General features: G+C 47.3%; 2 protein-coding genes across 3 annotated transcripts in view; one reads left to right on the top strand and one right to left on the bottom strand.

Annotated features, from left to right (window-relative positions):
• LOC144159305 (uncharacterized) overlaps positions 1 to 6,368 on the top strand; it is a 17,564-nt gene extending 11,196 nt beyond the window's left edge. The window contains exons 4-5 of the mRNA XM_077690713.1: positions 275 to 379; positions 6,315 to 6,368. Of these exons, the coding sequence (XP_077546839.1) occupies positions 275 to 379; positions 6,315 to 6,368 (159 nt within the window). The remainder of the gene's footprint in view (positions 1 to 274; positions 380 to 6,314) is intronic.
• Positions 6,369 to 9,870: 3,502 nt separating this feature from the next.
• LOC144149549 (calpain-9-like) overlaps positions 9,871 to 13,079 on the bottom strand; it is a 118,531-nt gene continuing 115,322 nt past the window's right edge. Inside the window, exons 15-19 of one of the 2 annotated variants that reach the window (XM_077681187.1) lie at positions 12,119 to 12,187; positions 11,954 to 12,032; positions 10,981 to 11,094; positions 10,857 to 10,912; positions 9,871 to 10,160 (exon numbers count right to left, since the gene is read on the bottom strand). In XM_077681187.1, coding sequence (XP_077537313.1) covers positions 10,134 to 10,160; positions 10,857 to 10,912; positions 10,981 to 11,094; positions 11,954 to 12,032; positions 12,119 to 12,187 — 345 coding nt within the window. In that variant the 3' untranslated portion in view covers positions 9,871 to 10,133. The remainder of the gene's footprint in view (positions 10,161 to 10,856; positions 10,913 to 10,980; positions 11,095 to 11,953; positions 12,033 to 12,118; positions 12,188 to 13,079) is intronic. The other variant, XM_077681179.1, reaches the window with a different exon arrangement.

Raw genomic sequence — 13,079 nt, 5'->3', positions numbered from 1 at the left:
GAAAGGTTCCCTTTAATATGACGAGCCTTGGTTACTGCTACATCACACCTTCGAGATGATTATCTTGATGCTCCCACCCACGTCATTCGTCGATTCAAAACAAGACATTTATACGTGAATTCACCGATGGACACAACATTTCGGACCGAAGATTGGAGGCTTAAAACCGGCGCCTTGTAAAGGCGCTTTTTTGCGACGCGAATGAATGCCGACGTACATTGTAGGAGCAGTTCCGTTAAGCCCTCTTGTGTTGCCCTTTTTCCTTACTTCGCAGTACTCTTTGTACCACTGCTTGGCTGGATTTTTCTACGTGGTCGGAGGCGCAATTTTTCACAACGTTCACAAAGACGACGAACTTCGCTACAGAGGGTCTACGGGGGTGAGCCCGCGCACTGCGCTTTTCTTCTATCATTGCGGAGTGTCGTGCCTTATCAGTTGCAGCTTGTTTTACCTCTGCGTAGTATAGAAATGCATTCACTTATTGCTGAGCCTAACGTATGGTATCTGTCAATAACTTCGTGAGCATACAAGACTATGCTGTACAGCTTCCACACATTTCGCTCTATTGACCGATACATGCCTCCAACAATGAAATTTTGGTGAATGGCGATTCGAACATGCGATTTCACACTAAGGTTTGGAGTGAGCTTTGGCATCACCTAATGCAAGTGGGGCATTCTGCATTGCGCGGTGCCTAAGCGCTGATTGCAATTTTAAAGCAACAGCTTGATGTGGGCCAATTGGTACGACATGACTGAAAAGGTTTAAAGGCATAATAAAACGCGGACACGAGGAGAAAACAAACAAGACCGACAATGCACACTTTTGATTCAAATTGTATGATCTTCTCTGCCATTCACCGAATTCGCTTTTTGGGTGGCATGAATTGGTGAATCTAGCGCATCGTTGCAAAGCTTAGCCAGGGGATCGCCTTGGAGTCTTGTCTGTCGGATGTTATGTAATGCGCTATACGATGACTCTATTTTTGTGTCAATAAAATTCGATGTTTGTGGACGCAAGGCATAAATCTTGGACGTATTTTAGGTTTTACAAATAATTACTTTCTTGTGCCCATATTATGCAACACATTTGCACCACATATAGGCTTCCGCTTTCGCGTATGAATACCGTTCACCTGCTTAGTCATATTCCCGTTAAGTACGATATTTATCCTTTGTGTACGTATCTAACCAGTTATGAAGAAATGAAGCGGTGACTAACTACAAAAATAAATTATAATGAAAGCTTGATTATTCTAACAATATTTTCCTTTCTTCTTTCTTTCATTTCAGGCGGCACTCACCGGCGTCGGTGTCATTCATTGCTTTCACTCACTTTTAAACTTCGTCAAATGAAGTGCGGTGGCGCATAGCTTTCTACATACGTCGTGTTCGCTATTCAATACGAATTCGTTTTATTTACCCTTATACCTATTAATGCTATCTTCCAGTGAAGATTTATGGTAACAGAAATAAATTATACTTGACTTTTGCGTAGCTACACGCGTCATCGCTTACGAAATTTCGCTGCCGGAAGCGTCCTGACTCCCTGAGCAATAGTACTCATCACCCTCCAAGTGGCACGCTATCACTGACACTGTCGGGTCAGTCACGGCTACCTGTTTCCGAAAAACCAAGGAAGTACTGGAAGTGTCACTCCAAGTGTTTTATCAGTCGAATTGTACGACAAATCGCTGAAGAAGATTTTCATGCTCCGTGACACACAGGGAGACATCAGGCCAGTTACACGCCTTATAAGAACTACCTCTTATCTGTAGACTCTACGTTCCTCGAACAATCGCGCTACGGAACAAGCTATTGCAATGCGCCGACGGCTATTGCAAAGGGCTGGTACTGAGCGCTTCACGTGTGGCGTGCTGCACAAATGTAAATAGCGTCAGCACTGGGAAGTACAATGGGACGGAACGCGAACGTAATTTTATTTTTCCCTCAGCACAGCTGGTAGCGGCACCGTAGGAGTGTTTCACAAAGGCATGGATGGCGGCAAAAATCAATGCCTTTTAGAGCAGTATTCAAGTGTCATTCAGTTAGATCGATCACTGCGATAGACTCTATGAGCGAGGACCTTCAACGGGCCAAGGTGGAGCAAGCGGACCTTAAGTTTGGCCCCAAAGAAAATTCTTGTTCTCCTCCTCTAAGTGTGCTCGGGGCCTGAAATAGTGTTTGCCTCCTAACAATAATGATTGGGTACAGAGATTGGGTACAGAGAGAATAGTTGGCAACCATGGTTGAGTACGTTTGCCAAAAAAAAACCTCCTAATGAATTTCCAACCACATTGTCGTCCTTCAGTCCCCAGCAGCTGCATTGCCCCTACCCAAAGCGGCTAGAAGGCATGCAATACAGCAGAAGGTGCTAAGAATCTCTGGGTCCGGGTAGGCCGCCAATGGGAATTGTTTATTGCCATTTTTAATGCTCGAACTCTTTCGAGCGAAGCTAGTTTATCCGTTCTTTTACATGAACTATCTGATATTCGATGGGACATAATAGGGTGGCGTCAGGTAAAAAGGGTTGGGAGGGGTTTCTGGTGCTCCCTAGTGGAGGTATTTTCTGTTATCGGGAGCATCCTGAAACACATCATTTGGGCGTAGGGTTCTTGGTTCCTAGGACTATAGCAGGGAATGTGGTAGAATTTTGCGGAATTAATGAGCGTGTAGCACCTGTTGTTATTGGGCTCAACAAGAAGCACCAGTTGCATGTGGTGCAGGCTTATGCGCCTACATCCACATACTATAATGAGGTTGAGGACGTATTTTATGAAGACATTGAATTGGAAATGGATAAAGTAAAAACTCCGTACGCTATCATTATGGGCGATTTCAATGCCAAAATAGGGGCACAACAGCTAGGGGATCATGCGGTAGGGAAATTTGGCATAGGCTCTAAAAACAAGCGTGGGTAAATGGTGGTTACTTTTGCCGAACGGAATAACGTTCGAATAATGTATACATTCTTCCGCAAAAGAAACAATAGGAAATGGACTTCGAAAGGCCCAAATGGTGAAACAAAAAACACAATCGACTTTATCTTAACGGCAACTCCAAGCATGGTACACGATGTACAAGTAATTGGCAGGGTTAAAACAACTGATCACAGGATGGTCAGAAGTCGCGTCCGCCTGGTTTTAAGAAGGGAAAGAATAAGGATGCTAAAGCGGAAGACGCCTAACGTGCCCTCTGGCGTAAGTAAAGTTTAATAATTCAGATTGTTACTTGACAACGCATTCTCCATGTTTTCAATGAAAACAATGATCTGTACACTGCCAATTCTCATTTCGCAAATGTGGTCATTCAGTCAGCACTAGCCGTAGGAGCAACACAGCCCAAGTTATCTGAATCGAAGCTATCATAGAAAACTAAGGACCTTATTGACAAGCGCCGAAAAATGATAGTCTGCTGTGCGCGGCACCGAATAGAAATGGCAAAATTGTCCAAATTGATTAAAAAAATCAAGAAGGCCGACATCCGTGCATTGAATGTTGCAAAAGTTGAAGCAACATTGAAACACGGAAGAGGTTTGAAAGCGACTACAAGGAAGCTCACCATTGGCAAAAATAGAATAGAAACGAGCTGCCTGGATGAGAGAACAAACTAGAGCAGAAGATATCATAGTTCAAATAAAGAAAAAGAAATGGACTTGGACTGGCCATGTAGTGAGACGAACGGACAACCGGTGGACAATTGAGGTAACAGAGTGGATACCAAGAGATGGGCCTAGAAGAAGGGGAAGGCCATTAACCCGATGTAGGGATGAAACAAAGAAATTCGGGGGTAAACTGTGGACTCGAGCAGCGCGAAACAGGAGCGTTTGGAGGTCAATGGGAGAGGCCTCCGTCCTGCAGTAGACCAGAGCAGGCCGATGATGATGATGATAATGAACGCACTCCGGGACGCCAATAGCAACACAACCAACAATATCGATTATATACAAAAATAGCCGAGGAATTCTACCCAAACTGTACTCTTCTGGCCCTGACTCAGAGACAAGTTATCCGATAAGTGGTGTCGGTCAGGTTCCGGCGGTTGCGACAGATGAGGTAGCAACGACGTTCAAAGCAATGAAGAAAGGCAAAGCTGTAGGAGATGATGGCATTACGGCTCATATATTGTGTCTCGGAGGTAACATTCTGCTAACAAAGCTTGCAGCCGTATTCTCGCAGTTCCTGAATCTTGAATGGTGCCAAAGGCGTAGAAAATGCGAATTTAGTTATCCTTCATAGAAAATGGGATTCCAAGGAGCTTAAAAATTACAGACCCATCAGCCTGCCTTCAGTTACCTACAGATTATTAACAAAGGTAATTCTCAATCGTGTAGGTGCCACTTCACACTTTCAACAACCACGAGAACAGGCCGGTTTCAGGAAAGGATTCTCCACTTTAGACCATATTCATGCTATCAATCAGGTAATCGAAAAGTGTTCAGTATGTAATACAGCCCTGTATATGGCATTTATGGATTATGAAAAAGCATTTGTCTCAGTTCGCACAACAGCAGTAATAACGGCGTTACGCGAACACGGCGTAGACAAGCCATACGTTGCGCTCTTCAAAGATATTTACGACGGATTCACGGGAACTATACAGCTCCATCAAAGAACTTGTAAGTTTCCTACACAAAACGGTGTCCGGCAAGGGGTCACATAACCCCACAATTATTTACAGCCTGTCTATAGAATGTGTTCAGAAACCTTAGGTGGAGGAAAACAGGCGTGAGAATTAATGGGGAATATCTCAGCCACAGGAGGTTTGCAGACGACATTGTCTCGTTCAGTCAAAGCAGCAGGGATATGCTGCGCGTGCTTTCCCAGTTGCGCTCGGAAAGTATTGCAGCAGGCTTGAAAATAAACTCAAGTAAATCGAAGGTAATGTTCAATCAGCATGCGAAAATACGAGAATTTAATGTAGGTAACGAGGGGTGGGAAACACTAGGCAAGTGCGTGCATCATGGGCAAATCAAATCTGCTGATCCAAACCATGAAAAAGAAATTACCCGAATAATTAGTATGGGCTGTGCTGCTTTCAGTAAGAATTCAGATATCCTAACTAGTAAGCTTCCTCTCTCCCCCCAAAATCTGGTATGTAATCAGTGCGTTTTTCCCGTAATGACGTACGGGGCAGAAACTCCGGGTCTCACTAACGACTTCAAAGGAAACTTAGATCGGCCCAACGGGCTATGGAAAAGAGTATGCTAGTGGTCACGCTGATGGATAGAAAACCAGCCGCGTGGATTAGAGAACACGCTAAAGTGGAATACATTCGAGTTCAAATTAAACGAAGGAAATGGGTTAGCGGGTCACGTCATGCGTATGAGGGACAACAGGTGGACCACCTGTTTAACAAAGTGGCTCCCAATAGGCCGTAAACACAATAGGGGTCGGCCGAGGACTCGATGGAGAGATGAGCTGCGGAAATTTGGGGGAGGGGGTTGAGTAAAGCATGGACTCAGCTAGCACTCGATCAACGTGGCTGGAGATCTTTGGGATAGGCTTTCGTCCTGCAGTGGACACAACCAGGCTGATGACGACGACGACGACGGCGATGATGATGATGATGGTGGTGGTGGTGGTGGTGGTGGTGACAGATAAGGGAATCAAGGGGTATAAAATACGCGTTCTTAAAAATAACTTACTACCAAACTTGTCGATGTTCGTCGAGGAGCTCCTGCAGTCAAAGAGCGAAGCAGGCGGGGTAGAGTGGCTTTTGGCTCCTTCGATGGAAACTGGTCAGGCTCCTTAAACGCTGAGGTATCCGGGAGTATCATCCACTGTAAATTACCCGCTAAATACTGTCACAGAGCATGGCGGACAATCCCCGTAGCGCCATGGCCCACCACCAAGGACTACGACGACAAGGAAGAAGCTGTGTGCGGGGCGCAGCCAGCCCGGGCTCAGTCATGGCTGCATGTAAATAGTTCTTCGCCTTATGTAAATGCATCGCTTCATCGCTACATGTTTCGTGTCATCTGCCGCCACTTTACAATATTATCACTGCCTAACGCAATGATAAAAAAATTAGTGCTTTTGCACACTTTAATGGTGATGATGATGAGAAAACTTTATTTTGCCCAAACTGGGGGAGGGAAGGGGACGAAAGGGAGCGTTCGACGGTCCTTCCCCGTCAGATGGCGGACTGGAGACCGTGAGCCCTAGCGCAATCTTCGGCCAGTTGGACAAGGCTGCGCTGAGTCTCTTGGTCGGAGCTGAGCAACACGGCCTCCCATTGCTCCAGAGTCCTTATCACTATTGTCTGTGATGTGTGTTGTGGTTTCTCGGGACAGGCCCATACCATGTGCTGCAGGTTGGCTCGTTCCGAGCACCATCTACACTGCTCTTTGTAAAGGTCTGGGTATAGGCGGCTGTAGGCTATGGGGTTCGGAAAGGTGTTGGACTGCAAGAGTCGCCAGGCCGCAGACTGCCACCGACTGAGGGAGGGATGCGCCGCCGGGTATTTCAGGCGGTCTAAGAGATAGTGAGCGGTGATGTCCCTATATGTCACAAGCGTGTCCCTGCCCTCCGTATCTAGCTATTGCTCATCAGGATCGAGGCGATCTCGGTAGCTGAAACCTCGGGCCGCTTCGTGAGCATGTTCATGACCTGGCAAGGACATATGTGCTGGCGTCCATATAAGGAGGACCTCGCGGAGTTTTGACCCTGTAAAGGGTTGAAGAAGGCGCTGCGCTTGGGGTGAAATTCAACCCTTCTCAAAGTTACTAATGGCTGTTTTTGAGTCATTCACAATTATTTTTGCGTGTGTGGAGGATATAAAAAATTCAATGGCATAATGTTCGAGTCGTCTTAGTGGCTAATAGCCATATTTTTAACGGGTAGCATTCTTTGCCGATTACCTCCACAGCCCTGCATTTCCACAAAAATGCAGATATCGCGGAAGTTCCACCTGTAATCGTTATCACAGCGTAAATGGTGATAACTGGTCGAACGAAATTTTGAAGAACTAAAGAATAAGAAAAACCAAAAATTACGGAAAATGGCGGATCAAGTAACGCCCTGCATTTCAGCAGTAATGCAGATTTCGTGGACGTTCCACCTGCAATCGTTATAGCAGCGTAAATGGAGGTAACTGGACTAACAGAATTTTGAAAAACTAAAAAAAAACAAGAAAATATAAAAAACACGGGATATGACGAACCGTGTAACGCCCTTCATGTACAAAAAGTGCAGATTTGGCGCAAGTAACACCTGTAATCGTTATAATAGCGTAAATGAAGATAATTGGTCGGACAGGATTTAGAAAAACCAAAAATTTGGCTGTAACAACCTTACGCTCAATACAAGCGGCATAGTAATGCTACGCGTTAGTAGACAATTCTCTGAATTTCTGCTGATTTTTTTTTTTCTTAGTTTCCGTAAAGCAACATTCACAGCCGTTTTCTGCAACCATTGTTCCTCCGTAGATGGCCGTCTTTTGACAGCGTATAGTAATGCTCTAACGTTTACAACTTCACTGTGAACTAATTATGACAGGAGGAGGAGGAATAAACATTTAATTGAGCAGTCAATGTTGTTGGGTTGACCGCCAGGTGGGGGACCTCCTTAGTCCAGGAAGCCCTGGGTCTTGGCGGCCTGTCTCGCCCGGTCTACCAGATGTTGTTGGTGATCCGGGTTGGAGCTGGTCGACCGACCCTCCCACTGCTCAAATGAGGGTTTTGGGTGTGGGGCAAGGGATGGTGTGTGGCGGCACTCCCATACCATGTGGTAGAGAGTGCATGGCTCCATGCAGAATTTACAAGTGTATGTGTACAAGTCGGATGCATGGAGTGTAGTAATGCCATCATCATCATCATCATCATCATCATCATCATCAGCCTATCTACGCCCACTTCAGGGCAAAGGCATCTCCCATTATTCTCCAATTACCTCGGTCCTGTGCCAACTGTGACCAATTTATCCCCGCAAACTTCTTGATCTCATCTGCCCATCTAACTTTCTGTCGCCCCCCACAACGCTTTCCTTCTCTAGGGATCCACTCTGTTACCCTTAATGACCAGCGGTTATCTTGCCTTCGCATTACATGCGCTGCCCACGTCCATTTCTTTTTCTTAATCTCCACTAATATGTCCTTAACACGTGTTTGTTCCCTGGCCCACTCCGCTCTCTTCTTGTCCCTTAATGTTACACATATCATTTTCCGCTCCATTGCACGCTTAGTCGTTCTCAATTTAATGATGGCAGCGATGGCGTAGAGGTAGTAATGAACCATGTGGAAATGCGTCAGTTTGTAGCTGTCTGTAGATGACCGTGTCTTCGCGAGATATGTTAGGATGTGAAGGCGCAAAGGTTCTTCGTCCCAAGCGGTAGTGGGCCAGAATGTCACTGTACCTTCTGAAGATTATTTCTCTTGCTGGGCTTATGGAAGGACTGGATGACATCCCAGAAGGAGGTGCCCGGTGTGTATGAGCTCGGGATGCGGCATGAGCCGCCTCATTCCCTTCCAGTGATGAATGAGCCGGTGTCCATATGATGAAAATTTCGGGTCGATCAGAGTGGGCCGATAGAATTTTTGCTGCTGTTGACGAAGTGCGTCCAATCTGGAAATTTCGACACACTGTCTGGGAGTCTGATATGATGGTGACATGCTCTTTGCCAGTGGTAGCTGCAATGCAATGGCTGCTTCTTCGGTGGTGTCGATGTCCTTGGTAGGTATAGAAGCTGAAGCTAGCGCCAGTCCCTGATTATTCAGTATGCTGATGGTGTGGGCTGATCGACTGGCGTATAGTGATGCGTCTGCGTACCTAATGTCAGGCCGTTTCCCGTATGCAGTTCGAAGAGCTTGAACTCTTGCCTTGCGTCGTGCTTCCCTGAGTACTGACCCCACTGACCACACCCCCCACGTCCACTGAATACTGACCACACCCCCACTGCGCATGCCTGGCCAGGCACCGATGACGGTGATTGTGGCAGGATGCCCCTATGGATTGGCCAACCAAAGAATCCATCACGAGATAGCTTCGCGTTCAACCACCGTCGTCATCTTCCCGTAGGAGAACCCTGAGTAGTATGCGAGGCATTCCTCCTCTCCTCTCCGACGCTACCCTCCTCTCCGGCATTCCTCCACTCCTCTCCAAAGCTGCTATGCTCTCCGGGATTGCGCAACGAATGGCAACACCTGCGGCTCCGCGCGCGATAATGCGAAGCAGCTTAGGGTTAGAGACGCGACGGTAGCCGCTGCATACTCCGCTGGGGGCGCCACTAGCTCCGCGGTATAAATGACGCGCGCGCGCGCGCGCTCCGCTCCCCTCATTCTCATCCCGCAACGCCGCGATCGAACTGAAAACTAGTGGGAACTTTAGTCGACCCCATGGCTGCTTCACATACTACTCAGGGTTCCCCTACGGGAAGATGGTGAAATTTTTCACCCGAGTTTGTTCTCGGATACTGGATGCTCGTAACGTTGATATTCATTCATGTAAATAAACCGGGTTTTGTTTTGGGAAAACTTCGTTGCGCATCGGCGACGCTGCTGCACGACACTGTGTTTTCTTGAGAAACCCTTTGCTTCATTTACTAGATGTCAATGTGAAGGAGTGCGTAACTGCCGCTCATTCGTGCAGGCATGGTACTCCTTCTTTTGTTTACGAAGCTAAACCGATAGCGTTGGTAGGAGTTTACAGCTGAATGATTCGCATTAAAAATTGCCCCCCATCCCTCCCGCACTAACGCTGCATGCAGGCAGGACGTACCAGTCGCTTGAAGAACGTCAGTAGATCACAAGTCAAGGCAGTGACCTTGTTTCGCCATTCATGAAGCACAGTGACATAGACGACGGCTTCATGTTTTGAGCCCGTATACTTTTCATCATACATGAGAATTTTTCATTGAGGAGCTGGAGACCACTGCTGGAAATATACTTGGTGTGAGAAGTCGTTTATTTTGCCGTTACAAACAAAGAAGGAAGCCGCTTTGGAAAGACACACGCACACACACGCACACACGCAGGGTAAAAGTTCTTGATAAATGTTTCAATAAATTAGCATATATTACACATTTAAAGCCATCTCTGCTGGTTGCAGCGCCGATTATTCTGTCCGTGGAACCCGGCACCACGGCAGCATCGGGTATCTTCTCAGAGGTATCTTGCTTTGTCCTGAACGCGACGCCCTCAGGAATACACTGTCATCAGGATCATCTGCGCAATGCATTAAAAAGGGGAACAGCACATAAGTGATAACTGGGCACTTGTAAACTAGATGTTAGTATGAGTTCGGGTAATTTCATTTTCTTCTTATTTCTGTCTGGCTGTAAACGAAGTATCTGAAACCTGAAAGGTTTCAATAAAGGAGCCCTGTATTTTAGCCGGTACTATTCAGGTTGCATACGTCTACTCTTTGGTGCTTGTAGAGTTAGCTGAAAAATAATTGAGCTCAATTTATGAATCGAAAGTAACTGCATTTTTTTACTAAACCCGCTGGTGCGCAGTTTCGGCCATGCAGGCTTTTTTGTTTGTTATTATTGCTGTTAATACCCCGGAGCTTGCGTAAGGCGTAAAGGTGTGGGGAGTGGTATGTCAAGCAGGATAATGTACAAAGCAGAACAGCGTACGAAAAGGAGATTCGAACAGCTTGTGACCTCCGTGCAAGGTTTGTGGTGACATCGGCAAAACGCCGAAGCCGCTTGTGCAGCTATAGCGTCTCGTTTCTCAGAGTGTCGCTCGTGCGACCAATGAATAAAAAATGGTGCAGGTGTAGGGGCGACATCAGCTGTAATCGTAATGAACTTTGTTTAGCACTGGGGGGGGGGGGGGTTCCTCTTTCGAAGTTAAGTACGAGTCCGTTATCTGGGCAGAAATAAAATGTGCCAAAGTGACAGGCGATGGAGAGCTCACCTCTTCGAGAGAGATGGTGTTCTCCTTGAGCTTCTTCTCCACTTGGCTGTACCTGTCTGTGAGCGAGAAGGGGCAGAGCAGTTGGTACCCGAGCGGCCGCGGCTGGGCGCGGATCGTCGCTTACCGTGGGCCAGGTACAGCTTGACTAGAGCTCCGATGAATGCCTCCGCCGTAATGGTGCAGTCTTTGGTATAGCGGATGACCAGGCACTCCAGAACCTTGTTGCTCACCGTGATTCCTGCGAACGACAGCGAACGCTCCGTGTGAGAGCTATAAAAGCACACTCGCAGCGCTTCGAAATATTGATACACGATAACGCGGCAGCGCCTGAGACGAGCCGGTATCGAACTCAGACAGTTCTATTAACACCTACGAACAAACCACGTGTGACATCTGAGCACGCAGTTGAAGCGAGATGTCAGCCACGCACATTATCTATTGCCCGCAGCTCTTATTGCTGTCGATTGCGGGAGAAAAATCATAACTCTTCACGTGCAGCTACTCGGCGCTGTGGACAAACACTCAATTCATTACGGTGTAGACGCGCACTTTTCAACCGTCGAACGGCGCCTACGCTCTGGAAACAAAAAGGCGGGGTAGAGCGGTCCGGGACGTGTCTCTTGGCGTCTTTTGGGACCAACATCCCGGTGCTTCGGGCGACTTCGGACGAGCAGTGTGTTGTTGGATCGTGCCGCTTCGCGTCGCTTTAGACATCTTGGTGTAAAGCCCCTCTATAGTGGTTCTTTACTTGTATGGAGTGAGGTACACCGCCCCGCGTAATCAACGTCCGGTGTAGTTGTCGCATATCGCCTCTTCATATGGGGAAAGCACGCGGCGTGGATCCATACGTCCCTATAGGGTGACCTGAGTACCGCTAATCGAGCAGGCTACCCCGCATGCAGGCACTCGTCCCGGCGGCCAAGTCCATATGCACACTTAACACGCAGACACTGTCACCCTGGTATTCTGAATCCTTCCTCCTCTCGAGCCTCCAGTGGAGGAGGTCCTTGAAATCGATTTCCCCATGCCCAAGAATTGCGGAATCCTCCCCTCAGACGAGTGGAGGGGAGCAAATGGAGTGGCGGTGTGTTCCTTACCTGCCTCCCACAAGAGGGGTCTCAGATTGAAGCTACTCGTTCGCCCTTTGTGCGGTCGGTCAAACTTTACGAAGACACTCTGGACAGAAAAAAAAAAAGTGTGAGAAAATGTCAAAATCTGCCGTATTTGCAAGTGGATGTGATAGTGCGCTGAATGTCACGTACCCGCCAAAAGTGCAGCATTCCCAGTATCACTGGCACATCCTTGATGCTGATCTTGCCGTTTATGATGGGCTGGGCCGAAGTTAAAGAAATACAGTATAACAGGGATTCTTGTTCTTCGCCACAAGCCTAAGTAGGAGCTGCAGCATCCCCCACAGGCACACCTACAACTAGTGACTGTGACGTCACAGTATCTGCTACCAATAGTAATGGACCTTATAGCTGCGATGTATAAATGCGCGTTTAACTTCGAATAGCTTAGAATCACTTAGCTATGTAGTTACATTCACTTAGCTATTCTAAGTATTTAAAATACATTAAAGTATGATTTTGTAAGCGGAATTACGTCAAGCAGAGGATGCCCGTGACGATCAAAAAGCAACATAAAAAACTTCACCTTCTTGCTAGCACAAGGTGATGCAAAAGGCTTGAGCAGACAATGCATGCGAGTATGGACAGTAGTCCGGAATGCTCACAAAGAACATATTTCAAATACTGCCCCAGTCCAGTATGCAACCACAGGCTCTTCTGAATGACAATTGTGGCCATATTCTCAATACAAAGCCACCAGATGTTCATGAAGAATAAGAAATACAATACGAGGTAGGCACAAATTCAGAGATATAGCGAGTCTGAAGTCGAGGCAATTTTATAGGATTCGTTGTTTTCCTCCCTGCATTTCTGAGTGCGTGCCTATCTTGTGTCTATCTTGGGTGTTCCTATGTCTTCCGCTTCATTTTACAGCGCAGCTGTGAAGCCATCATCCGCTGTGATCGCAATGGTGTAACCTACTCAGCGCAGATACGCCTCCGATTGAGCGCGAAAGCGTACCCTTTATCCACCCTCCCCCCCAGAGCTCCCGCGGCAAGAGCTGTCCGCTCACGTGACAGTGACACGCTCTCCCCCAGTAGGCACAATCGCAGTAGCGGTGGCACAGGTGGTCGTTCACCTAACCCTGCGCTGA

Source organism: Haemaphysalis longicornis, unplaced genomic scaffold, assembly GCF_048455015.1.
Source record: "Haemaphysalis longicornis isolate Haplotype H1 unplaced genomic scaffold, Haemaphysalis longicornis Haplotype H1 scaffold_1, whole genome shotgun sequence".
NCBI lineage: Eukaryota > Metazoa > Arthropoda > Arachnida > Ixodida > Ixodidae > Haemaphysalis > Haemaphysalis longicornis.
Note: the sequence above shows the minus strand (reverse complement) of the source record. Positions and strands in the feature narration are given on the sequence as shown.